Genomic DNA, 27,333 nt, shown 5'->3' with positions numbered 1-27,333 from the left:
CAATATTGATACTTGATGATGTTTGCTCATGGGGCAGAGACATTTGTGCGAGCTGATGGTGCTTTCATTCCATTCGGGGACAATTTTGATGTCTCCAAAGTCACAACTACTATCAAAGGGGTAGGTGAGATGAGAGATGTTATAACTATTGACTTGCAAGCAAGCATCAACAGCATCGTGGGGAGAAGGGTAATAAAAGTTGGCAGAAGCTCAGGGCTAACAGAAGGAAGCATCATGGCATATGCTTTTGAGTACAATGACGAGAAGGGCAATTGCTTTTTCACCGATTTCCTGATTGTGGGCGAGAACCAGTAGGCATTTGACATGCAGGGAGACAGTGGCAGCCTGGTACTGATGCTTGAGGAAGGCAAGAAAAAGCCTAGCCCTGTGGGAATAATATGGGGAGGCACAGCGAATCGTGGGTGCCTGAAACTTCAGAATGGAGATGCACTTGTGAATTGGACAAGTGCAATGGACCCACAGTCACAACATCGTCAATGGATCATCAGACTGTGACGAGGAGGATAGATTGGATGAGGAATCAGATGCAGCAACTATTAGGAAATGCGCTGAAATTCAGCAAGCCATATCCATAGGAGCCACATCGTTTTTTCTGACAGGGTACAAGTATTTGGTTTATCTCATGGACATATTTGTTGCTGTCATTTTCTTGTTCCTAGGATCTGTGAAGGGGTTCAGTACTAAGCCCCAGCCTTGCAGATACGATCCAAAGCAAGAATGTGCCCCAGCTCTCTTTACAGCGATTTTCACTACAGCTGCATTTATATTGGGAGCTTTGACGTCCATAGTGTCGGGATTTTTGGGCATGATGATCGCAACATATGCGAATGCTCGCACAACTTTGGAAGCCAGAAAAGGGATAGGCAAAGTATTCAAAATCGCCTTCCAATCAGGTTCGGTGATGGGTTTCTTACTCGCTGCTAATGGCCTCATAGTTTTATACATCACTATAAAACTATTCCAGCTTTATTACAAGGATGATTGGGAGGGCCTTTTTGAGGCCATCACTGGCTATGGGCTTGGATGCTCATCCTTGGCTCTATTTGAAAGGGTTGGAGGTGGAATCTATACCAAAACTGCGGATGTTGGAGCAGATCTTTTTGGAAAAGTAGAAAGGAATATCCCAGACTTGGAAAAGTAGAAAGGAATATCCCAGAGTAGGGATTTGGGTAGGGTTGGTAATTGGCTACGTTACAGAGTATTTCACCAGCAATACATACAGACCAGTCCAGGATGTTGCTGATTCTTGCAGGACAGGAGCTGCTACCAATGTCATCTTTGGTTTGGCACTTGGCTACAAGTCTGTAATTGTTCCAATATTTGCTATTGCTGTTGCCATCTATGTCAGCCATACCCTAGCAGCCATGTACAGGATCGCAGTTGCAGCTCTTGGAATGCTTTGTACCATTGCCACCTGTATAGCCATAGATGCATATGGTCCCATAAGTGATAATGCTGGTATCGCAACCGGTCTTTGGATGACCATGATACTTCTTACACATCTCTCCACAAGAAGCGCAGCTGCAATATAGACTATGAGGCCGCGAAGGCTTTCAAGATGGACAGATTCCTCAACCATAGGACTTCTTCAAAGTCCAGCTTGTGGCATCAACAGCCCCCAATTGACAACACTCCGCTCTCTGAATTGGTCTTCGTGATCCGCACTTTGGGGGAGCACTTTCTCAGATTAGAAGAGATGAAATTGCAGATGCAGAGAGAGTCTGAGCGATTTCGTGATGATCTGGAGGCCAGGCGTACAAAGATGTTCCTAGAGTCCCAGAAGCAGATTGCTGAGATATTTGCTTGGGCTCTGAGCAGCAGTAAGAAAATTGATGGCACTTTTGGGATTCCACTTCCAGTGTCTCGTGTCTCTCTTCTCTTCTCTCTTCCTCCATTCCTCGTCTCCCTCGCGCACTGTTCAACAGGAAGTTTGTAAGATGCTTCAAACCAGAAGGAGAAGTTGGTGAGCCCATAAAAGTATGAACAATGAATTCTTGTTTTCACCTGCTCAATTTACTATCAGATGGTGTAAAGAACAGGGCAAAAAAGGTATGCGTGTTTTGATGTTTTGATGTTTTACAAATGCGTGTTTTGATGTTTTACAAATGTCTCTTATGTTTCTAAACTTTGGTTTATTATGTGTACATAAAGGTAACAAAATCACAAATGATGGTACAAGAGATAATGGAACAATGAAAGCTAAGGAGGTCATTGGCCCTAATGTCTCTTCAAATCACGATACAGGTATATGTCTTTATTTCTACTAAACTTTGAAAATTAAAAATTTGTACATATTTTACATCTTGCTTTATTAGGTGATTCATTTTGAGATTAACTAGCTTTAATTAGTCTCTTTGTCTAATTTAAAGTGTTCATAGTTATTCGTATTTTTAAACTTTGAGTAATTGTGTGTATATATATAAATATAGATTAAAGAACAACAAAAGGTGGGAAAAGAGGTAATGTAAGAAAGGGAGACCAGGATGTTACTTGCAATAATGTTTCTTCAAGTCAAGATGCAGGTATCAACTTTAAGGATCAAAAACTTGTACAAATTTGGTGACCCAAATTGATACAAAATATCTAATTACTTTCTTTTGTGTTATTGAAATTTTTCATAACCTTGTATTATTGTGAGCTTTGGTTAACTCTATGTATATATAGGTAAACAAGTTACTAAAGAGACACAAGAGACAATGCAAGAAAGGAAGACATTGAGATTGCTTGCCTTAACACTTCTTCAAGCCAAGAATCAGGTATTACCGACTTTCTTATGTTGATAATGAGTCATTTTTTGAAATGGTTATACTAACTAATGATATTTGATCACTTGAGTATCAATAGGAGTGATACGCATACCATCATGTGATGATATCTATTAGCCACCCATGTTGAAATTTAGAGAAGAGGGTAGACAAACATTTATTACTTTGCAACATATTGGAGATTTAAGGGATAAAACAATCAAGACACACATGTTGCTTAATTAGTTTTTAGTTCTATGCTCCTTTAAAATTATTTTCATTTTTCTTTTGGTTGCTAGAAGTAGATGTTGATGTCTTAATTTATTTAATCTATTTTGATCATTAGATGTATATTATTGATCCTTACTTAGAAATGATGACATTCTCTATAAAATTTTCTAGTTAAAAATTTATTGTGCAATTTCTTGTTAGATATTAGCATGTCTAAAAGGAAGGGCAAAGTAGATAAAGTGATAAGGAAAAAAGAGAATTTCCACGGAATTCCCTAGTTGAAAGTACATATAAGTAGGGAATGTAAAAAATAGGAAAAACGAGAGATTTCCTAGTGAGAGTACCTAGGGAATCACCTCTAGAAATTTTTTCCTATATATGAAATATTTCCTATATAGGAATTATTCCCTACATAGAAAATTTTGTATTTTCCTATGTAGGAAATATTTCCTACATAGGAAATGTCTTACGTGATTCCCTACTTATTCTCACTAGGAAATGTCCCATTTTCCCTAGTTTTTACTTTCCCCACTTATATGTATTTTCAACTAGGGAATTCCATGGGGAATTGTCTTTTTTTCCTATATGGGGATCAATTGAAAGTTCCTTGTGATGACCGAACTAGATGTAGGCTGCAAGGGGAAGAGAAAGAGACGGAGAAAGGAGAGTAGGCTTAGCTAGGCATATAAAAGGCTAATACGAGGTAAGAAAGAGAAAAATGAAGCAGAGTAACCAGCACATGTGCTGAGGATCCGCCATAGCTACGTCCTTTTTCTTCTGGACAAGATTGATGGCTTTAGAGCTCTCTCACTCACTCACTCTCTCTTTCTCTCTCCTTTGAGACTTGAATCCTTCACTCTCTGTCCACAAAACTAGCCTAGCTTTCAAACGTTTAAGATTTTCTTCAATTTTGGGTGTACACCTTTTTTCTCATTCTTTAACCCAAAAAAATAACAAAAAAGATAATTACAAAGCATCACACAATTGCACTTGTAAACAACCATTTTTCGTGAATACTTTTCACATCAAGACTTCTTGTGGTGTTACGAGCTTAATATTTATAATGCTCCCATTTTTCTTCCACCGATGATATTTCTAATTATAGATATTTCTACCCTCAAATGAGATTAATGAATTAAATACCCCACTTGCATCTTCAAGAATTATCAAATTCAATATTGCATGTGCAACCAGCTATATGGGTTAAGAAAATTGAATATTTAATCACTTAGTGGTTAAAGAAGGGGTTGGGTGAGTGATCATGTGGAGTATCTTTAAAATCAAAAGGTTTAAGCCTTATAATAAGAGTATTGATGTAAATAAAAATAATTCATTTAAGTTGAAGGCAAAAAACTTCCTCTTTCTTAATTCCTATTTTTTCTAGAGCGCCTGATGCTTTTATGTTATTTTTGTCTTTTATTTTTCAGCTTAATGAAGGCTCTTCTTCTATACTTTGAATTTTTGCCAACTAGATGCAATCATTATTCCTTCAAGCCATCATGCTTGAATGCTCCTTGCGTTTTGTGCCTTCTTGCTTTTTTAATATTTGGCTTCCCTCGGTGTACTCCAATAGATTGTTGTTTTTCACTTCTTGTGGCTTCTTTGCAAAAAGGTTAACATTACCCCCCTGCTAGACAAGTTCTTGCAGTCCCTTGGCACTGGTGAAGGTGCTTGGGACCTGCAGGGGGAGGTATGAGGTTACTTGCTGTTGAAGGAAATGGTGGTTGTTGATTGCGCTTCTAGGTCTTCAAGATACATTGCAAGAAAATGTTGTGCAATGGTAGGGCATTAGTGGGTGGATGTCGATTGGGAGATGGGTTTGCACTAGGAGAACCAAGATTTCCAGGGTCGTCCCACACTTGAGAACTCAATCAGTGAGAAGTTTTAGTGTAATGAGGTGATATTCAGGGAGACAGGTCTACCAATTTCTTGGAATGTCTTGCCCTTGAGGACCCTAGATGAATGTGAGGGAAAGTGGGGGAAGGGGGAAGGTGAAGGTTCTCTTTTCTTTTCTTTTTTTGGTAATAATACATAATTGTTCCTTGCCTCTCCTTTGATCTTGAGCTGATGGGAGTAGGGGTCTCATGGATTTTTCCAAGAAATCTTTACTCATCATGTATCCCTTAACAAATTGGCAAGTAGTCACCATTGTTGACGACAAGAAGGGGTGATTGCAACTGGTGAACTAGCTCTTGTTCATATCCTCCAAAACATTCAGGCAGAAGGCAGGTAGCATAGTAGTTCTGAGTATGAGCCTACCCATCTATCCTTGCATTTATATTTAAAAAAATGGTATGTAGACCCTCTTCCTTTGCTGCTCTCTTTTAACTCAGCAACATCATTAGGAACTTCAAAAAATTACAAGTTGCCACAAAAGTTGGAACTGGGCAATTTTGGAATGTGTCTACAAACTTTTTAAAGGAGGGAGCCAAATCCTGCTCTTGGAACCTAAGGTTGTCCTTAGGGTTTCTAGCTTTTACATTGAATATCAAGGGAAAGTAATATTTTCCATGTTGTTTAGGGTTGTAGTAAACTCCATGCCTTCATGGGTAGGGTTCTTTAGGCAATGCTCCACAGAAGGCCATCCAAGCCTCATCACTTTCCTCCAATATAGCCTATCTCCAAGCTAGCTATGAATCAAAACCAAGCACTTGTCTATGTTTTTCAAATACCAAGTTCTACCAATATCCTACTTCTTCTCCTCTAAGATAGTTTGGGACTTGCAACTTTTGATCCAACCTAGTATAGCCCCAATCTCAATCACTTGCCTCATGACATTCATTGGCATTGCTTGCTTGAGCTTGACTGTGCTGTTGAAGATGTAGGTCATCGGTGCATCCCAAGGCTCTGGTTCGCTCCCTTGTGAGGCTTTCATGTTAAGTTGATGAACCACTTCGGCTCGTATATTCTGGTAGCTGTGGATGTGGCACCAAGGTATTCTGTAGGCCTTCTTTGACCACATTATGGGAGATTTGGACTCAAGTTTGGGCCTTTTAGTTTTAGAGATAGAAAGCCTCTCAACCAATAGGAGGAGAGCTACCATTATGCTAAAATTGGGTTTTTCCAAATTTGAAGTCTTTTATCTTGTTTTTTTATAGATTTTTGAAAAGAAGCATTTTTAGGTATTTTTGAAACATAAATTCATGGAGGCACAAGAAACAAGAGGTATTGATATGATTGCATCACAAAATTTTATTCTAACTTTATATTACATGAGATGGCATTATGTGAATGGAAAGATGGTGGCAATTGATCAAGGCTTACTAGATGATGCTGATAATCCTGTGATGATGTTAGAGGTTTGGTTGGAGGACGAGCTCTTAATGATGCTCAGCATAAGGGCAAATGTCTCTTTATGTCAAGTGCGAATGGACATTTTTTCTTTTCTCTTATTTTCTTTTCTTTTCTTTAAAAAATAAAAAATTACAAGGAAGCACGCTAAGTAGCATCTCTTTCATGGGCAGGGGCCAAGCTATGGGGGGGCTTGAGGGTTTTGCTTAGGAAAGATCTGCTTTGCATATAGCTCTTCAAGTTGATTCTTACATTGAGGGGTGTGGTGGACAAAAACGGGTGATTGCACCTAGTGAACCTACTATCACTCATATCTTCTAATAAGCTCGTACAAAATACTGGCAAGAGAGTGATTCTCATCATGAGGCGAGCCATTGCGGAGCTATCTACATTAATGCCAAAAAAGAGGGGTGGTAACCTCTCTTCCTCTACAGTAGGCTTTTGTTTTAGTGGTATTCGCAAGAGGTGAAGATAATTACAGGTGGTGATGAAGGCAGAATTTGGGAAAGAGGAGAATTTCCTGAGGAAGCACTTGCTATGGATGGGTAGAGGTCCCTCTCTATGAAGGTTAAGCATTCCTCCAAAGATGCGATATTCAGATTGTAGATCTTAGGGAAATCATACCTACCATGCACCTCCTCATTGAAATCAACTCCAATTCTTTACGGGTAGAGCATGTAGGTAGGATCATTCCTCTCATGTGGTAGTGTACTACAAAATGCCATCTAGGCATCTAAGTTAGAGTCCCAAATGTTTTTGCGCCACTTGGCTTGTGCTTCATACCCCTCCACTTTCCCGAGCACTCCACCACCTTGTCCTCCCAATAATGTGCAGGCTCCTGTTGTCACCTTGTGGGGTGTCTAATTATCTCCTCCAACCATCTCTTCCCTAGCCTTTCTAAGAGCTTTTATCACTTCCATACTGTAAGTTCCTGGCTCCAATTCACAGGATCTCACTCTTCTCCTTGAGGGATGGCCATGTTAGAAACTTGTAATAGCTTGTGGCTTGGTGTTTTCTTTGTGCTAGCTCTACTTGCTCTCTCCACTTGTGCCTCAATTCCACCATTCTCTCGGGGGGTATGGCTTCCTTCCTTGCTCTTTTGTTTGTGCTTGTGTTTGCAGTGGGGGACTAAGTTCGTGCGGTTGCTCTTCCTCAACATGGTCATGCTCAAAGTCTGGCCCCTCTTCAGGCAGTATTGGCTCTCTTGGCTCTTTAGGAGGAGGCTCCGCTTGTTGCTCTGGCTCCCCAAACCCTAGCAATTCAAGTTCTTGCATGGTTAATCCAACTGTGATCAAATGGGCTCTTTATTCCTCCACTCCTAAGCTGTGGGTGCCTTGGCATGGAGTCTATGTTTAAGTGCTCTCCTTGCCAACTCTATTTTCCTTTTGAGTTCCTCAATTGTCTCTTCCTCTCTTGACTGGGTGACACATTTAGTACTGTGTTTAAGAAGGATTTTTGCTGCTCTAGCATCCCTATCTCCATGGCTTCAGCTTTGCTTTCTACCATAATGTGTTCATTCTCCGAATGGGCCAGTCAGTAAGCTAAGTCTTTAATCTCGTCCTCATTCCTGGCTGCCCATTCTTCCAGCTTTCCTTTCATTTGCTTCAATCCTTGGTTCTAGTATTGGGCTAGGGTGGCGATTACCTAATCTTGCTCTCGCTTGTCATAATATATTCATTTGTTCCTTTTCTTGGTTCCAGTGTGTTGAGTGTTGAAATGACTTGTTTTTTGGCTGATTTTTGTTGTTTTTGAGAGCTGAATGGTTGATTTTATGGGATGATTGATTGATTTGGAAGTGGTTTGAGAGTGTTTTAGATGATATTGATTGTGTTTTGGAAGTTCGTGATGTTTGTTGGTGGTTCTGTGATGTTCTGATAGTTTCTGAATGGTTCTGTATACCTTCTGTTTTGTTCTGTTTTGGTCTGTTTTGTTCTGATTGTCTTCTGTAAGGAGGGATGAAGTATTGATTGATGAAGAATGAGATATTGAGAAAGTTTATTGAATGGTTTGTGAGAGTTTGGAATGATTTGAGAGTAAGTTATGTGGTTTTGATGACCTTCTGTAACCTTCTGTAGGTCTTCTGTAGAGCTTCTGCTTCTGTTCTGCTTCTGTTCTGTTCTGTACTGTAGCTGTTCTGGTACTGTTCTGTAGACTGTTCTGTATGCTTCTGTAAGTGTTCTGTGGAATGTATGTGTGACTTTGGAAAAGTTTTCTAGCCTTGGAAAGAGGTGAATACAAGTGCAAAAGAGCTGAAAGAAGTGGAAGAAGTAGCTGCTGAAGACTCAAGAGAAGACTAGAGTGAAGTGACAGTAGTGAGCTATGAAAGGACACTGTAGTGGCTCTGGTGACTCTTCATATCAGACATACCTCTTGGGAGGGGTATCCACGACCTAAGAAGGATTATTGAGAGTAATTTTGAGAGATTGTAGTGAGGATATGATGTATTATTGATGGAGTGAGATAGAGAGAGTCAGAGATAGCCAATTCTACTCAAACAGAGTGATTGGATATGAGAGATTGAGAGAGAAGACTATGAAGATATTGAAGATGAATACTATGTGATGTATTTCCATTCAAAGATGGTGTATTCCTTTGCTTTCTTTGTTTTATTGATGGATTTTGTGAAGATGCTGAAGAATATGGTTGATTCTATTCAAAACCGTGGGAGATCTACATGATGCTGCATGAAGATTTGTTGTGCCTGGTGTTCTTTTCTTCATTGTGATCATATGAAACATGATGAACAAGCTTGTTGATGTTACAAGATAGATTTTCTTGCAAGAGAATTCCTTTTTCCTTGGTGTTCCTCTTGGGGCTCCATGTTTTTGGTGCGCAGCCGGGGAAAACTTGCCATCAACAAGCACCAAAAGAGGCTGAAAATGAAGGAAAGGGCATTGCCAAGAAGAGAAGAATTCAATGGATGTTTGTAAAGTTCCTTCTTCCACTGAAGAGTTGGAATTTCTCATAATCAAAGTCACTTTGCACAAGAAGTTCATCCCACAATGGCGGAAACACATCACCATCATGATGCATGCTCTATATGGTGGACAGTTTCCTCTTCCTGTTGAAGCAGCAGAAACTTGCATCTTGGTGGCAAATTGTTTGGGAACAAATTGAAGAGCAGAAACAGAGAGAATGACCATCCATGGAAGATTTGGCATTCATTGAAAAGTTTCCAGACAACATCAAGTGGGAGATTGTGAAGAAGCTTCAGGAGTCTTGGTCTGTAGAGGTTCACAAAGATAAGAAGGAAAAGAGTTGGAATTTGTTCGTGGATACTCAACAGCAAGATACATGGGATGCTTGGTGTACTGATAATCTTCTATTTGTTCAATTAGCAACCCACTGGAAGTTGGTAGACAGAGTGTTTTTCACAACATACACTATTGAAACCATCAGAAGCTGGCATTATTATGATGATGGCACCACCACAATGCTCAGACGTATGCATTTTGACACCTTCAGAACCGAATACCTTCCTCTGTGCAGTGGCATGAAAGCAGAATTTAGGGACGTTGAAAAGAAAGAAGTAGAAGAAATGTTGGCAAGAGAGTCCTCCAGAGACTGAAGCCTTCTGTTAACCCTCTGTGGAGCACTAACAACATAGTGGAGTCAACCCCCTGATGAATGACGCAATAAAAAGGCAAGCGTTAGAACGAGTCCAGAGGTACGTGAGAAGAGAGAAAGCAAGAATCAGAGCCGAGAGCGAGCTCGCAGCAGAAGTCGCCTTTGACGCCCTTGCGGAACTCTTTACAGAAGTCCCAATGGCACATCAAGCCCTTCCTCCTCCTGCAGGAGGTCCCTTCCAAGCCAGATCCGTCCTGGAAATATTGATGACAGGCCAGCGAATGTAGTTCCATTGCCAGTTTTTGAGGGAGAGTACAATGAAGACCCCGATCTTCATGTAGCAGAGTTTATGGTAGCGTGTGTGGCTAACAATGCCAGAACCCCTGAGCATTGGTTAGCGATATTCCCTGCCACTTTCAAGGGCGCGGCATTTCAGTGGTATGAGAGATAAGCAGCAGGAACTTTTGGCACATGGGACGACCTGAAGTTGGCCTTCCTCACTAAATTTAGGCGTGAAGGTTTTGAAGAGCGGATGCGAGAGGAATTTATGAACCTAAGTCAATCCTCTGGAGAAAGAGTAGAAGCTTATGTCTCACGAATGGAATCCATCCTGAAGAGATGGACTAACCATAATCTAGATGATGGCATTCAGAAGGGGGTGTTTCTCAGAGGATTACAACCAGAAGTCCGTAAGTTTGTGGAGCTGCAAAGACCAGCCACCCTGCAAGCTGCAACAGAAGGTGCAAGACTGTACGATGAAGTGGAAGCTTGATTAGCAATGAATACAGGAAGAGGAGTCTTACCTCCTCTGATGCCAGGAATGATGTACCCACCAAATGCAGTCCCAGCGACTGTTTCCTACCCCTACTAACAGATGCCCTTGGTATCACAGTACAGTGCACCAAATCCACAGTGGCCACAATCCATGCCTCAAATGATGGCTCAACCACAACAACAATGGTCCCAACTAATTTCCTCAATGACAAATCAGCAACAACAGTGGAATCCTACCAACTGGAGTCAACAGCCAACAGTTCAAACAGGGGCCCTGAATCAGAACCAGAACAGAGACCCCTCTGCACCAGCCCAACCCGTTTATGCAGTGATTACAGAGACTCCTCAAAACCCTCCTGCTAGTACGCTAGGAGGAGAAAGCTTGAAGGATTATTTATCCAACTCAGTTGCAAACATAAAAAAGGAGTTGATGGATGTGATTACAGAACAACTACAGACGCTGAAAGTGAATACCGCTAGCATATCCAACGTTGCAGGAGCAGGAAGAGACGTGATGCGGTCAAACACTTGGTGTGGTAAGTGTCATCAAGCAGGCCATTTAGCCACTGAATGTACACGAAAACCAACTATTCCTGGGGCCTTCTGTTCCTACTGTTTGCGGAAGAACCATACAGAGGACATTTGCTCTCTGAAGGAGATGTATGATAGGAGAAGGAAGGAAGAAGACGCAAGATTCAACTTGCTGGAATCCAAAATGACAACACAAGATATTGGACCCAAGCCTAGAGAGTTTGGTCCTAATTTCGGACCCAGAAGATTTCCCTCTCAAAGTTACAGAGGAAGACAGTCTGGCGGTGGTCAGAGATCAGAAGTGGAGTGTTACAGATGCGGAGAAAAGGGACACATTTCACCAAATTGTCCAAATCCTCGAAGGTCAGTGGATTACAAGCCCTTATGCAGTCGATGCAAAGGAGAAGGCCACACTGCAAAAGACTGTCCAAGCCCAGCCCCAGTGAAAAACAATGCTACTGATAGTCCGTCCAAGGCCCAAGAGCCTACCTCCAATTTAGTGGAATTGGAAGTTGCTGCCATCACGCGTGCAAAGCAGAAGGAACCACCTATCCAGAAAGAAAATAACCCTCCTGCCAGAACAGTGAAGTTCAATCTTCCACCAGAAGAACAAAACAGAACAGAGCCTAACAGTGTCGTACAGAGCCCTACAGTGCCACAGAGAGTTACAGAGACAGTTACAGAGATAGGACCAGAGGTCCAGGAGATAAAAGAGGAGGAAGTGCCACAAGTGGCAGAAGAAGTTCCTGTAATTCCTCTGTTGGAAGAAAGAGGGAAAATGAAAATGGGTATTGCCCCATTCCCTAACCGGTTAGAGAAGCCAGTGGATCCTATTAAGGAATACGATCTGGTCAGAGATCTAGATACCTTTAAACCAAACCTTACATTCCGACAATTATTGATGTTGTCTCCCAGTTGCCGGAAAAGGTTCAAAAGTTTACTGACAAGACGACGTGGTTTAAGGATTGCTCCCTCAATAGCAACAAAGTCCAACAAGGCTCCAGAGCCTGTAAAAGAAGTGGATGTGGCTAACGCTTTTCTAGATCCGGGTACTCCAGAGACTGGTGTGTGGATAGAAGGCTGCTTCATCGCAAATGCACTGATTGATGGTGGTTCATCAGTAAACATTATGACGGATGTCACAATGGAGGATCTAGGCCTACAAGGTGTGCAACCCACCCAATGGCTCATCAGACTGGCGGATCAAAGTAGAATCAAGCCTTTGGGCATTCTCCCATATGTGAAGACTACAGTGGCTGGAAAAGATTATTGGCTAACCTATCTGGTGGTGAAGCCAAACTTTTATGGTATATTCTATCCTCTGTTACTTGGCAGACCATGGCTTTTTGAAGCCCGAGCAAGGACGGATTGGTTCAAAGGAACCTTGACCTTGGGCAGAGGACCCAATAAAGTGGTGCTGAAACTGTATGGTTCTCAAAAAGGATATGGATCCACCTCCTTGGAATTATCTTCTGACTCCCCTAATGAGGCTACAGATGGAACGTCAGCAGACGAAGATGCTGTCAAACAGATTCTTCCCAAGAAAACAGTGGCACATTCCTTAACAGTGGATACTGTAAGCCGACTTCCAAAAGATGCAAAGCCATTATCAATGGGTGAATACTTCCTGCCTGAATCAGGCATGACTTCTGAAATCACTTCTGACAGTGAGATAGAAGCATTGATGTACTGCTCTCCCTGTTACATGGCCACAGCAGAAGCAGAAGCAGAGACAGAGGCAGAAGAGGAAACAGAGAATCTATTCTTCTGTTACAGAGCTCCTACAGAGACAGAAGCAGAAGCAGAGACAGAGACAGAAGCAGAAGCAGAAGCAGAAGCAGAAGCAGAGACAGAGACAGAAGAGGATGGATATGATATGGACGAAGAAGATTATGAAAGTGAAACGGAAGAGTCTATCCCACCTGAAGAGGATACATTTGAGGGAGAAGTTCCAGAAGCATCAGAAGCCGACGAGCTCATGCTATGGGACAGCATGGTGATGGTACCATTTGGTCTAGTAAATGGATCTTCTTATATGCAAAACCTTTATAAGAAATGGATTAAGGAGAACAAGCCGTCTTTTAGCAGTGGCTCATGCCATCCTCACCCATCCTTGCCAAAGAAAGATGATGATGATGCACCGTGCCAACAAGCACCAGTCCGACAAACCCAACCGGCATCAGAGGGTCCCTGTTATGTGACGTTCCTGGATGTATCATCAGAAGATGAGTCTTCAAGCCAAGAGGTAATTAGTTTTGAAACCAAACCCGAAATAGCTCTGATCCCATTCCAACGTCTTAAAGAGCAACCTAAGTCTCCACCAAAAGAAGAAATTGGTTCTAGTGGGACATCAGAAGAGGACACCACTCCCTTGAAGGAGTCGGATCTGTATCCAGAAGCAGTCCGTGGGACCTTCATCCGTGAAGTAGAAGGTGAAAGGCAGTTAACCTTTGTGGATGTAGATGACACTGAACGCCACTTGAAGGTGGGTAGCAGTCTCCCAGAAGAGGAGTTGTCAACCTTGTACAACTTGTTGAAAGAGAATTTGGACGTGTTTGCGTGGTCCTACAAAGACCTAAAAGGGATTGATCCCACAATATGTCAACATCATATTGACTTGGAGCCTGATGCCAAGCCAGTACGGCAACGACAGAGGCGAATGAACCCGAATTATTCCACATTGGTGAAAGCGGAGCTGCTCAAGCTTCTGGAAGCCGAGTTCATCTATCCAGTGGCAAATAGTGAATGGGTTTCATCCATCGTGGTTGTACCCAAGAAGAATGGCAAATTGCGAATATGTGTGGATTTCCGAAAGCTTAATTCCAAGACAAAGAAGGATCACTTTCCAATCCCTTTCACAGACCAACTATTGGACACAGTGGCAGGACATGAACTTTATTCTCTTTTGGATGGATTCAGCGGATACAACCAAGTCCAAATCGCAGAAGAAGACCAATCCAAAACAACCTTCACCACAGAATGGGGGACCTACGCTTACCGAGTGATGCCATTTGGGCTCTACAATGCCCCTGCTACTTTCCAACGAGTCATGATGGCTGCATTTCAAAATCATCTGCACGACTTTATTGAGGTATATTTGGATGACTTCTGTGTCTATAGTTTGATCAGTGAACACTGGGAACACCTGGAACAATGTTTTGACCGATGCCGGGAGTATGGGATTTCCCTCAACCCCGACAAATGCATCTTTGGGGTCTCTTCTGGAGTTCTGTTGGGCCACATTGTCTCTGCACAAGGGATATCAACAGACCCTGCAAAGATTGAAAAGATTGCCGCTCTGGCAGCACCCACCAACCTCAAACAGTTGAGGGGATTCCTAGGCCATGTGGGTTACTATAGAAGGTTCATAGCCCATTTTGCGACAAAGGCAACTTCCTTGTACAAGCTCCTGAGGAAAGATGCAGAGTTTACTTGGACAGAAGAATGTGACAAAGCCTTCCACACTCTGAAGCAGTGTCTGATAGAGGCACCCATTCTGCAACCTCCTGATTGGACGAAAGAGTTCCATGTACACACTGATGCATCAATTGAAGGCTTAGGTGCTATCCTCTGCCAAAAGGGCTCCTCGAAGTTGGATCAACCGATCTATTATGCAAGCCGAAAAGTCACTGATAGGGAACGGAACTATACAGTGACCGAGCTGGAGTGCTTGGCAATGGTGTTTGCCCTGGAGAAGTTTCGCCATTACCTCCTATCTACCCACTTTAAATTTTATGTGGATCATGAGGCCCTGTCCTTCTTGATGAACAAAGCAGATGTGAAAGGACGATTGATGAGATGGCTCCTTTTATTCCAGGAGTTCGACTTTGAGGTGATTACTAAGCCTGGCCGTTCCCATGTTCTGGCTGATCATCTGTCGCGTATCCCACAAACTGTAGACGAGGAGCAGGATGATCCAAACCTCCCTGATGCTTCCCTGTTTTTGGTAGAAACTGTCACTCCATGGTATGCAGACATTGCCAATCTGTTAGCAACCCAACAGTACCCTCCTGGTATTTCTAGTCGGGAAAGGAAGAAGCTCATGCTAGAATCAGCCCCATACACCCTGCTAGGCGGTGCCCTGTACAAGAAAGGCAAAGATGAAGTGCTCAGAAGATGTGTTGCAGGAGAAGAGATTGGGATTGTTCTGAAGGCTTGCCATGACGAGCCATGTGGAGGTCACTTTGCAGGAGAAGCTACAGCTAGGAAGGCTCTGCTAGCAGGTTATTGGTGGCCTACAATTCATAAGGATGCCTATGATTACTATAAAAGATGTGATGCTTGTCAAAGAATGGGGAAACCCACGAAGACAAGTGCCATGCCACTGCAACCTATCCTTCCCTTAAAGCCGTTTGAGAAGTGGGGCATTGACTTCGTAGGTCCAATCGATCCTCCTACCAGAAGGAAACAGAACAGATACATCCTCGTATGTACGGATTATGTTACAAAGTGGTGTGAAGCTAAAGCCCTAAAGCGAGACGATGGTAACAGCGTGGCCCTGTTCATGTATGAGAATATCATCACCCGTTTTGGCAGTCCCTTAGAGTTGGTAAGTGATAGAGGCACGCATTTCCTCAACAAAGTCATGGAAGAGTTGACAGAGTTGTATAAGATCCGCCATCGCAAGTCCACTCCTTATTACCCCAGAGCCAACGACCAAGTCGAAGTCACCAATCGCATCCTCTGCTAGATTCTGACAAGAACAATTGCCGCACATCGTCGTGATTGGGATGATCGACTTACCGAGGCCCTCTGAGCATACAGAACCTCCCATAAAGCCGCAACAGGACAGACACCCTTCCAGCTGGTGTATGGAACAGAAGCTGTTTTTCCTGTTGAATTGGAACTACCCTCTTTGAGAGTGGCTATCAAAGAGCGTTTGGGGGACAATGATTCACTGCAATGCCGTCTCCTGCACTTGGAATGTTTGGACGAAATTCGTAGGATGGCTCTACAGTGCGTGGAAGCCACACAAGCTCGACGTAAGGCTTACCATGATAGCTTCATCAAGCACAAGGAGTTCAAAGAAGGTGATTTGGTCCTAGCCTATGATTCACGATTTGGCAAGTTTCCTAGCAAGCTCCAACAGCGGTGGATGGGCCCCTATAAGGTACTTGTTGTCAACCCGAATGGCTCTGTCCAAGTACAGACCGTTGATGCCTCTGATGATCCCTTTCTGATCAATGGATATTGCCTGAAGAAGTACTTCCCTCCTTGGGGATCTTGACAATTACAGACACTTGATCCTTTCCCTCGTTGGCACGGCACTGTACTTCTTATGATGCTACTTTTGATAGCCGTTCTTCAATCACTCCTGATGAAGTGGACGCAACCCTCTGTCCCCTCAACTCCACCCTCCAGCCTTGATCTCTTATCCTCTATTTTCCACCAGCGGCAGTGGCGAGGTTGGTTCTGACAAATGGTAGTTCTACCATTCCCTTGCTCCATTGAAAAAAAAAGAAGAGAAGAAAAAAAAATATACATATCGGTCATGGGAGAAAAGAACTTAGGTCCTTGTCATGCCGACCTATTCTTCGAGAAAAGGTGGAAACACCGTCGGGAGTAGGAGAAAAAGAAAAAAAAAGAAAAGAAAGAAAAAAAAAACAAATCTGTTATGAGAGAAAAGGAAGCAATTCCCTGTCATAGCAGGCCTCGTTCCAAGAAAAGGTGGTAAACACCCTTGGGCGAGAAGCTGGCTGTGGAAAAGGTGGCAACACCCAACAGTCCAGAAAATGGATTCATTAATTGATATTCCCAGGATCCAATTCCGAAGCTGCCTCCCTTGGTACGCTGTGTCCTGGGTCTCTCTGCAGAGCGTCTAACTGTCCTCTAGCAGACGACATGTTCCTGTCCAATACAACGTTCAATTTTATGGCTACCTCCCTGGGTACGCCTCTTCAACACCTGATGACGCGATCTTCATCGACAAACAATTGAGTGATGTGAGTTTTCATCCTAACCGGATGGGGAAGTGAGTATGGGTTGCCCTCTATAATTATCAACAGAGAGTAAGACAGAGGGTGGGGCGAGAGACCAGTCTTTTCCCTTCAAATCAAATGAGAGGTGAGTAGTGTGAATGAAGTGTTGCACGGACAGGATGGGCCTCTCAATGCACAAAGAACAATTTGTTCTGTGCACTGCACTATAAGTCTCCCTGGCCTTCCTTTTTGCACGTATGCCGGCACAGGGCAGGATGCACAGTTGCACCATCAAATGCGCACAAGGCATACAACCTTTGCACAAGTGACTGTGAGGATTACATCAATGGGTTTCAGGAAAAGGCTGCCCTTCTGTAACCATCAACAGAGCGTGAGACAGGGTGGGCTGAGTGTGACTGGAGTTTCTTCAATCAATTACCGAGAGGTGAGATTGAGGGATGTTACGACACTTGGAGTCAGGTATGTTCCCATTTCCCTATGCACCCACGGGATGGGTCTTTACTGTCAACACCAGATACGTCACCCTGTTCTGTACACTGCACTGTAAGGCTCCCTTGCCTTCCTCCTTGTACCTATGCCAGACGGGTTGACGCACTAATGCATCATCAACTGTGCACCCTGGCATACTCCTTCTGCACCATTCCCCCCTTGTCGATTCCTCAACCGGGTATGAGATATGGGTTTCAATCCTTTTTCCTCAAGTGATATTAGTCATGGGGCGAGTGACTATTCTTTCATTTCAATTGAGTGATTGTGAGTTGAGTGTAGTATCCCTCATCATCGACGAATTTCCTGCGATTCCTTTAACCAGCTACCTCCCTGGGTGCTGCCACGTGGTCCCTGCCATGACGAACGTATGCCGAGAAGATGCCTTGGTCCCTCCAGCACCGACAACCACACTAGACGTGCCATCGACACTCAACCTTGATTTTTGACGAAATGGGCCAAGTTTTTCTAACCCTCCCACTTTGGTTTCTTAGTGACGGTCATGTTATAAGTGTGGGGACGTTAGTGGATGGTCTGTGGCGTGGTCCTAGGTCCCTATTGCTCGGTTAACCCTATCCGTTAAGGTCTTAAGTGTGGGGATGCGTTCCTGCGCGTCTACATTGCATACCCTTTTGCATATGCCTTACCCTGTTCATGCATGTAGGCCATGCCTTACTTTTACCCTGCTGGGGTCCCTTCCCACCCACTCGGTTATGTTCCACCCACCCTTGGGGATCTTCCCTTGCAGTTTTCCTTCATTCCCTGATTTTGAGGTCCTTCCATGTGAATGCACCCTACGTTCACCAAAGTCCAAATCCAACCTTATAGCCCTGTTTCTCCCTTTGAACTGATCATTTTTCCTTTTTACCTACCCCTGTTCCGGTGCACGGTTTTTGAGTTATTAATTTTTGAAGTATTTTGCGCAATTTAGCCAGTTTTCCATGTGAACGCGCTTTTCTTGCTTCGGAATCATGCTCTGACATTATAGCCCTGATCAGCGCTTTTCCCTTGACATTTTTACTTTTTATTCCGCATCATTCCGATACACGGTTTGTCCGTTATTAATTTTCCGGGTTTTCACGACTTTTTCGTGTGTATTTTTGCTATTTTTCCATGTGAACCTGCCCTGTTTGCATCAGAATTCCAATTTGATTTGACAGCCGTGTCCCCTATGCCTTCCCCTTCCTTTTTCCTTTTTCCTCCACCCTTTTTCGACTTCCGGATTTTTACTTATTAATTTTTAAATATGTTTTCGGGAGTGTTTTTGGTGTTTTTCGCATGTGAACCCTTCCTACTTCCACCGGAACTGCGCTTTAACATGATAACCCTGTGCCACTCCTTCCTGCGGACATTTTTCCTGCTTACTGCATGTCATTCCGGTGAACGGTTTGTCCGATATTAATTTCCAATCCCATTTTCGGGTTTGTTTTTTGGGTTTTTCCCATGTGAACGCGTCTTATCTCTGTCGGAATTATGTTTGATGAGATAGGATTGCCAGGCACATCTTTTTGCACAGTTTTCCTTTTTTCTGCACCTCATTCCGATGCAGGGATTTTTCGATATTAATATTTAAATTGCGTTTTTTGTTCGTTTTTTGTGTTTTTTGCATGTGACCGCCCTTTACCCCTCCCGGAATCTCCGTCATATATTTTTTCTTGTTTTCTCCCTGTCGTCTTGCCCACTTTTTGTTTTTACGCTATTTCGTTTTGACGTCCGGATTTGGTGTTATTAATTTTTCTTTATTTTTACGTATATTCGCGCGCCCGTTTTGCGCGTGAACGCGCCCTTTTTCGATTTTACGCGTCTCCACGCGTCCCGGTCACGGCCCCGCGCATGTGCGCGGGACGGGGGTACGCGTCCATTTCCCCTACCACCCCCCTTGGGCCCTTGTCCACCCCACCCTTTCCTACCCCCCTTGGGCCCCTGCCCACCCCACCCTTTCCTACCCCCCTTGGGCCCCTGCCCACCCCACCCTTTCCCACCCCCCTTGGGCCCCTGCCCACCCCACCTTGCCCACCCCACCCTTTCCCACTCCCCTTGGGCCCCTGCCCACCCCACCCTGCCCGCCCACCCCTTCCCCCCAACCACCTCCCCCCTCTTCTTCCTGCATCCCTCCTCTCCTCTCCCTCCCCATCCTCCTTTCCTTTCTCCTCCCTCCCTTCTTCTCCAGCGCTCCGTCTCCATCTCCTCTCCCCTCACTCTTCTCCTCCTCCCTCCTCTTCCCCTGGTTTGACACTAACCTAACTAAGGTTAACACTACCCTAGTTAGTTAACCTTAATCCCACCCCCTAATTTACTAACCCTAGTTAGTTCAACCTAACCCTAACTAGGATTAACTAGGACTAACTAGGATTAACTAGGATTACCTAGGACTAACTAGGATTAACTAGGACCCCACTAACCCTAACCTAACCCTAGTTAGCTAACCCTACCCTAACCCTAGCTAGGTTAGTTCTAACTAACCATAGTTAGGTTAGTTTACTAACCCTAGTTAACTAACCCTAACCCTAACCCTAACTAGGAACCCTAACCCTAACTCTAACCCTAACCCTAACCCACCTTAGGTTACTTAACCCTTTTTACGTTAGTTTCTCCTAACTGGACTTAACTGACTTATCCAACCTGACTAACCTAACCTAACTTGACTTCCTGTGACTGCCATGACTTACCCACACTAACCAGACTTAACTGACTTATTTCTAACTGACTTATTTGATTAACATGCTTTATGTGATTTCATTAATTTCTATATTAATTTTTCCATTTAAAAAATTCAGAAAAATTTCTAAAAATTTCCTTTGCTTTTTGCCAATTTTTGGGAGTTTGTCCGTTGGCAATTACCTACCCTACAATTTTTGAAAATTAAATATTTCCTAATTAATCCCCCAAATTGCCAATAAATGTAGAAAATTCATTTAAAAATAGTAACAAATTCTAAAAAAATTCCCCTCACCTCCGTTGATCATTTTCCATTTATTTCACCATAAATAATCCCAACTTAACACAAAAAAAAACAACATAAAAATAAAAATCAAAATAAAAAACCCACACAAACCACATTAACCCATCCGCTAAGGTATTGTGTTTGTTGTTTCATCAGTGATCTTTACTTTTCCTTTACTGGATTCACTTCTTTTGGGGGACTCTTCCGTGCGCATTTCTGCATTACATACACACCCCTTCCAGGTATTTATTTTATGTGTTTTATTTATTTTCATTTCTCCCTTAATCACAAATTAATTGTTAAAATGAACTCTTTTATTCACCCACAGTTTCCACGCGCATTCGCGCTAAACACACATACTTTTTAATTAAAATAAACCCGCCGTTCACTTAGCACGTGCTACGTGCGCTACAGAGGCACTTTAATTTTTTGAATTAAAATAAACCAGCCGTCACATGAGCACGCGCTGGCAAAAAAGCGCTCCACATCACCTTAATTTGTAATCAATGAACTTGCATTTAGAGACCCAGTCGGGTATCGAAGTCCGGGATTCGAACAAAAGCATCGTTTTAACCTAATAATTGGTAATTTAATTTCTAATAGGGAACCGCCGTTTTCTTGCTAAGGTTTATCACCTAATAAAAATTCATCCATTTTTAATAATTGATTAAAATCAACCATTCATTAAATTAATTCCCCCCTCACTGCACTTAATTCTCCTTTTTAATGAAGAGTTTCGTGGGATGGGTATGCGCTGTCATTAGAGTTATTTTCCATGGTCCAGTCTTGGTTTATCACAGATGTAGTTTTGATATGTGTCGGATATGGTATGGTTTTGGTTTCATGTCTTAGTTACAGTTCAGGGTACGGTATGCAGTTTTTTTTTCTTTTATTGCCTGATACGGGGTTCAGGGTGTTTGTCTGATGCATCGCATGAAGCTTTCGGTCGCATTTGTCTTAAGGTCATGTCAAATTTTTTCTAGGATGTGGTTTGCTTGGGGTTAGTTGGTCGAGTCATGTTTTCTTATTTGGTTATTCTCTTATCCTTGGTTTTTTGTTTATTGCTTTGCAGGCATTCTCCTTGATTGTCTGTGTTTGTGGTGTGTGTGTAACCATCTGAATGGCGCCTTCTCATGCTCCTCCCCCTATCCAGTACGTCCCACTAGTTAGTAGGGATTACTCTTCCCTACTTACTTTTGAGCCTCTCACGAAGGTGGGACTTGCTGCTTTTGTGGCCACTCCTTTTCCATTACTTCCAGAGGATCCGTCGTTATATGATGAGTTCCTGGCCTCTTACAGCAAGAAGACAGGCGTAGTCCACGGCATGTCTATGACTTTGACGCCTCGAGGTTTAGGGAAGGCTCTGTCTCTATCCTTCAAAGGTGAACCTTTTGTGACCACTCGTCAGCTTTTCTCTAATGAAGAGATTCTGAAGCTGTTGCAAAAGCAGACAAGGGAAATCCTCGATGTTAAGAAGGTGATCAACTCTTCAGGAGTTTCTTTTTCTATGATCACTGATCCCGTATGGAAGACGATCTGTCAGTTTCTTCAGGACAGGTTATGCCTGCCAAAACGCCATCCCACTATTTGTCCAAAGAGCTTTTCACAGCTTCCAGGATGGTGTTGAAAGGAGTTGCTATTGATTGGAGCACTTACCTCCTCACTAAAATGGATCAGCATTTTGTTAAAGTCACCAGGGGTAATGTTACCAATGTCACATATGGATCATATTTGTCTGCCTTCTTGACTTATTCAGGTTTACAGAAGACTCTGCCTCCACCTCCTCCATCAGATCCAGTACCTCCTCCTCCACCTTCAGAAGAGTCAGAACCCATTGACATAGAGGATGCTGATTCTCCGCCTCCCCTGGTCATCCAGCGCAAACGCTTGAAGCGGGTAGCGGATAAAGCCCCTGCTGTACTTCCCTCCGTACCTATCCCTGCTACCTCTAGCAGTGAACTCCCTGGGTATCTCACTTGCAATAACCTGTTCCGAGCACATCGAGAAAGATCATTGGAGATCTCAGTTCCTTCCCTGAACAGTCTCGTCTCAGGAGATGCCATTCCTTTCCTCTGCAAGGATATTCAAAGTTCCATTGAGTTGTAAGTGACAGCCTGTGTTCAACAGCTGTACGCATCTTTTTATGAAGAGCTCATGCAGTCTAAGGACCAATTGCATAAGGCAACATCTAAGTTAGCTTTTGCTAAGGATACCCTAGCAGATTTATTTAAGCAAATGGAACAGCAAACCCAACTGGTTGCCACCCAAAGCGATGAGATTTCTTCTTTGAAGACCTAGTTACTAGAGGCTCAATCACAGGTTACTAGCCTTTCAGCAGAGAAGGAGCGGATGTCCAGAGAAGCACAGGAGTTCCAAGCTATCTTAGATGACAAGCTTTTAGCTTTACAGACTGCTAATGACACAGTGGCAGACCAAGCCTCCCAAATTCAGCAGTTGCAAGATCAGCTTGCAAAGTCCCGCTCTGTTCCTACAAGCTCTAATGTTCCATTGATTCCTTCTCTTTCACAGCAGGACTTGGCTGCTCTTTAGAGACAGGCTACTTTGTGCCCTCTATTTCAAGATAAAGTGGAAAGATTGCAGTCCAGAATGGACTTGTTATGGTCTACCTTTGAGCAGTTTCAGGGATATGTCTTACCAGACCACTCTTTCTTTGTCCACTACCACTTACAGAAGTTGGTCTTCTACATGAAGCTTTCCACGATGGATTTACCTTTTCCAGAGGATGGCTGGCGTGGGGCTTGGTCTGCTGAGTTGTTGACAGAGGTAGTAAGAATGGTCTTTGAAGATTCTGTCACACCAGATACCATGTTGATGTCATACATGTATCTCCGAGGAGATTTGTTAATTTCAGATGAGGTAGATATGGCATGGTATGTGGGGGATGTGGTCTTACATGCTGTTTTGTATGTCAATCATTTGGAGTTGCGCATAGCTGACATGTTTCAGAGTTATTCCTCCAAAGTAGCTGATTGTCATGATAATTCGTGGCATCCCATGATTGATTCGATGGTTCTCAATCAAAGACAAAACACAGCTCCTACCTTTGCCCAGAGTGCTAATCAACTGAGGATGGATCTCTTAACCTATCTTTCCAAACATAATCCATTTGATGCTACCTTCTTTGATGCCTATCATAGACGATCTCTCTTAGGACCTTCTGTTCCTACCCTCCTATATTACCAACAAATGGCTCACCGCTATGCTATATATCTTTCCCTTTGTCAATCTAATTCCACCATTATTTTACCCCTTCTTTTCCAACCTTCATCTTTCCCTCAAATTCCTATTTTTACTTATTGTTCCTTTATTGAGGATCGGGTATTTTTCCCTTCTCCACCTTGTCCTTCTCCATCCATTAATGTACCCTCCACATTTCCTATTTATCAGTTAACACCGTTCCTTAGTGATTCCTTACAAATTTCTGCCACTCCTTCTTTAACCTTTTCTTCCTTTTATGATTTTTCCTATCCTTCACTTCATCCACTTTTCCTTATTCCATTACCCTCTCCTAACACTTCCATATCTCAACCACCTCAGTTGGTTAGTGACTGTGACGGGTTTGATAATCAGATTTCCAGAAGAAGGGGTTGGAGTTCGGATGATTGCCTTACAGGATCCCAGATCAATTGGCCAGTAATTCCAGGAGAATGGACAGCTTCTAGTCAAGCTTATCAAAACTATGTTCATTTTGCCCAACAATATTCACAGTCTGCAGATTCCTCAGTGAGATTAACTGCTCACTTTGCTTGGTACCTGGCGTATATGCATAGGCACTCTCATAGTGATTCAAAGCCTATTCCAAAGTTGTGCATGAATGTCAATGTTAGCATTGATTCCCAGCAGCTGGAGATATTGTATTTTCATGCCCTTTGTTTGCCTAGCAGATACTTGGTCCTGTTGGAAAGGATGTGCTGTCTCCAATTTTTTCAAAATCCTCCTAAAAACTTTGTAGATGAATCCTTATCTATGGATCGATTCCGACAACATCAATCTTTTAAGAGGGATCATCTTCATTGATACCTTTCCAATGTATGGTGGAAGCTTTTAATGAACACCTCTCTTTTTGAAGAAGTCATTCAGATGGTTGTGTTGTGTATTACTGTTTGTGTTGTGAGTTCATTTATGTCAAACGAACATGGTGGTTTCCTATGGGATTTCGTGTACGAGCTACGTTTTGGAGATTTGTAGAGATGGGGTCGTGGTTGGAGAGTTGAAGCTGATGCTGAAGAAGAAGAAGCAAACTCTTATATCCTTTACAAATTTGTTGTGATTTTTAGTTTGATAAGAGGTGTTAATGTATAAAGAGTTTTCCTTTCTTTATATTTTTTATATCAGAAATAGGTTATACGTTGGGGTCGTGGTGGATGCATTCTTTTTAGGGAGATATTGAAGATCAAAGTTGAGCTTTTCAATGAACTTGTATTCCCTTTTTCCTGGGTCGCGAGGACGCTTCCTTATTAAGTGTGGGGATATGTTGAGTGTTGAAATGACTTGTTTTTTGGCTAATTTTTGTTGTTTTTGAGAGCTGAATGGTTGATTTTATGGGATGATTGATTGATTTGGAAGTGGTTTGAGAGTGTTTTAGATGATATTGATTGTGTTTTGGAAGTTCGTGATGTTTGTTGGTGGTTCTGTGATGTTCTGATAGGTTCTGAATGGTTCTGTATACCTTCTGTTTTGGTCTGTTTTGTTCTGATTGTCTTCTGTAAGGAGGGATGAAGTATTGATTGATGAAGAATGAGATATTGAGAAAGTTGATTGAATGGTTTGTGAGAGTTTGGAATGATTTGAGAGTAAGTTATGTGGTTTTGATGACCTTCTGTAATCTTCTGTAGGTCTTCTGTAGAGCTTCTGCTTCTGTTCTGTTTCTGTTCTGTTCTGTACTATAGCTGTTCTGGTACTGTTCTGTAGACTGTTCTGTATGCTTCTCTAAGTGTTCTGTGGAATGTATGTGTGACTTTGGGAAATTTTTCTAGCCTTGGAAAGAGGTGAATACAAGTGCAAAAGAGCTGAAAGAAGTGGAAGAAGTAGCTGCTGAAGACTCAAGAGAAGACTAGAGCGAAGTGACAGTAGTGAGCTATGAAAGGACACTGTAGTGGCTCTGGTGACTCTTCATATCAGACATAACTCTTGGGAGGGGTATCCACGACCTAAGAAGGATTATTGAGAGTAATTTTGAGAGATTGTAGTGAGGATATGATGTATTATTGATGGAGTGAGATAGAGAGAGTCAGAGATAGCCAATTCTACTCAAACAGAGTGATTGGATATGAGAGATTGAGAGAGAAGACTATGAAGATATTGAAGATGAATACTATGTGATGTATTTCCATTCAAAGATGGTGTATTCCTTTGCTTTCTTTGTTCTATTGATGGATTTTGTGAAGATGTTGAAGAATATGGTTGATTCTATTCAAAACCGTGGGAGATCTACATGATGCTGCATGAAGATTTGTTGTGCTTGGTGTTCTTTTCTTCATTGTGATCATATGAAACATGATAAACAAGCTTGTTGATATTACAAGATAGATTTTCTTGCAAGAGAATTCCCTTTTCCTTGGTGTTCCTCTTGGGGCTCCACAGTGCTCATGGAGTGCTACATGAAGTTGGTTATGTAGCTCCACCAACTTCTTCATGGCCTCTTCATCTTTTTGAGTTTTTACCCCATGTAGCTCTTTTCTTGCTTCCTCTCTTTGACTCTTCAACTCCTCATTTCCAATTCCAGGCGTCTATTTTCCCTGGAGTTCAAGGCACACATTTTCTCTAGAGCCATGCAGCTCTCCCTTTCTTCATCATACAGGTCTTTTAAAATTTCTTCACCGTGCCTTGACTTTAAGGCCTCTTTTAATTTAATCACTTTCCTATTTATTATAGTCATCAGTCTTGTTTTTCCTAGATGGTAGGTTGCAAAGGCATTCCTTTCTTTGTCCAACTCGGCAAGTACGACCTTTTTTTCTTCAGTCATCTTGTCAAGTTGGCATTGAAGTTCTTTTACCAACTTGTTGTACTTTTTTTTATTGCACATTACTAAGGGCACCGAAATAGTAGATACTTCACTCCCAACCTGGCTAGCAATGATGTTGCCAAGGCTGCCCCACTTTGCTCGGTGCTAGTGTTATCTAGCAATTTCTTCGTGAGTAGCTCGCTCATTGTAAGGTCTTCTTCTAAGACTCTCTCCCTATTGGAATTTTCTCTCATTCTATTTCTTCTTGAGATGGCTAGGATCCTGTGAATCTCATTGAGCTCTCTCTTTTAGCGTGACTTGTGAGTACATTGCTCCTGGTTATATCTTGCTATGCAGTGCAGTGCGATCCTTCCTAGCCTCCTCTCCTCCTCAAGATCGGCTATGATATTAGCTATTTCCGGTCTTCCATGATGTGTTATCCTTGTTTGTTGTTCATATTGTGTGATAAGTCACCAGATGCCATTCGGGTACCCTGCCATGTTGAGGTCAAGATCAAGGTTGAGGTCATTCTTGTTCGAACTAGCACCTATCATGGTGGTTGTCTCCTGACCCACTAGTATTTCAATGAGGTCGACTAGGCCGCTACTAGAGTTGTGTCTCTAATCTTGGATAGTCCTTCCTTCCCTCAGTGGTCTAATGGTTTTGTCTTCCCTAGGTCTTTGTCTCTGGTGACTTGGGTCACTCGTTCAATTTTCGGGGGTTGCACTTGTTGAGATATCGAGCTCCACTCGTGATATGCCAGGGTGACCGTTGTGCATTTATGTCACCGACTTGTCAGTTTGCAGATGCGGTTGGTACACCGCCCATGAATAATAGCTA

At 42.7% G+C, this 27,333-nt stretch overlaps 1 protein-coding gene across 22 annotated transcripts in view; it reads left to right on the top strand.

Moving 5' to 3' along the window:
- Positions 1 to 27,333, top strand: part of LOC148038429 (uncharacterized) — a 154,726-nt gene that overhangs the window by 5,454 nt on the left and 121,939 nt on the right. For 8 of the 22 annotated variants that reach the window (XR_015689558.1, XR_015689557.1, XR_015689553.1 and 5 more), the window contains 5 exons: positions 2,173 to 2,265; positions 2,451 to 2,543; positions 2,686 to 2,777; positions 20,685 to 20,770; positions 21,601 to 25,933. Coding sequence is in view for 6 of the 22 variants with exons in the window: in XM_087671862.1 (XP_087527988.1) it covers positions 22,053 to 22,634 (582 nt within the window). In the remaining 16 variants the exon portion in view is untranslated. Of the gene's footprint in view, positions 1 to 37; positions 2,071 to 2,172; positions 2,266 to 2,450; positions 2,544 to 2,685; positions 2,778 to 2,865; positions 3,120 to 8,503; positions 8,985 to 20,684; positions 20,771 to 21,600; positions 25,934 to 27,333 lie in introns of those variants that run through there. The other 14 variants (XR_015689538.1, XM_087671905.1, XR_015689552.1 and 11 more) reach the window with 13 other exon arrangements.

This window comes from Lygodium microphyllum, chromosome 3 (assembly GCF_053477565.2).
Source record: "Lygodium microphyllum isolate KBCC chromosome 3, Lygodium_microphyllum_v1.1.10, whole genome shotgun sequence".
Lineage (NCBI taxonomy): Eukaryota > Viridiplantae > Streptophyta > Polypodiopsida > Schizaeales > Lygodiaceae > Lygodium > Lygodium microphyllum.
The sequence above is the reverse complement of the archived record's forward strand: the minus strand, read 5'-3'. Positions and strand labels throughout refer to the sequence as shown.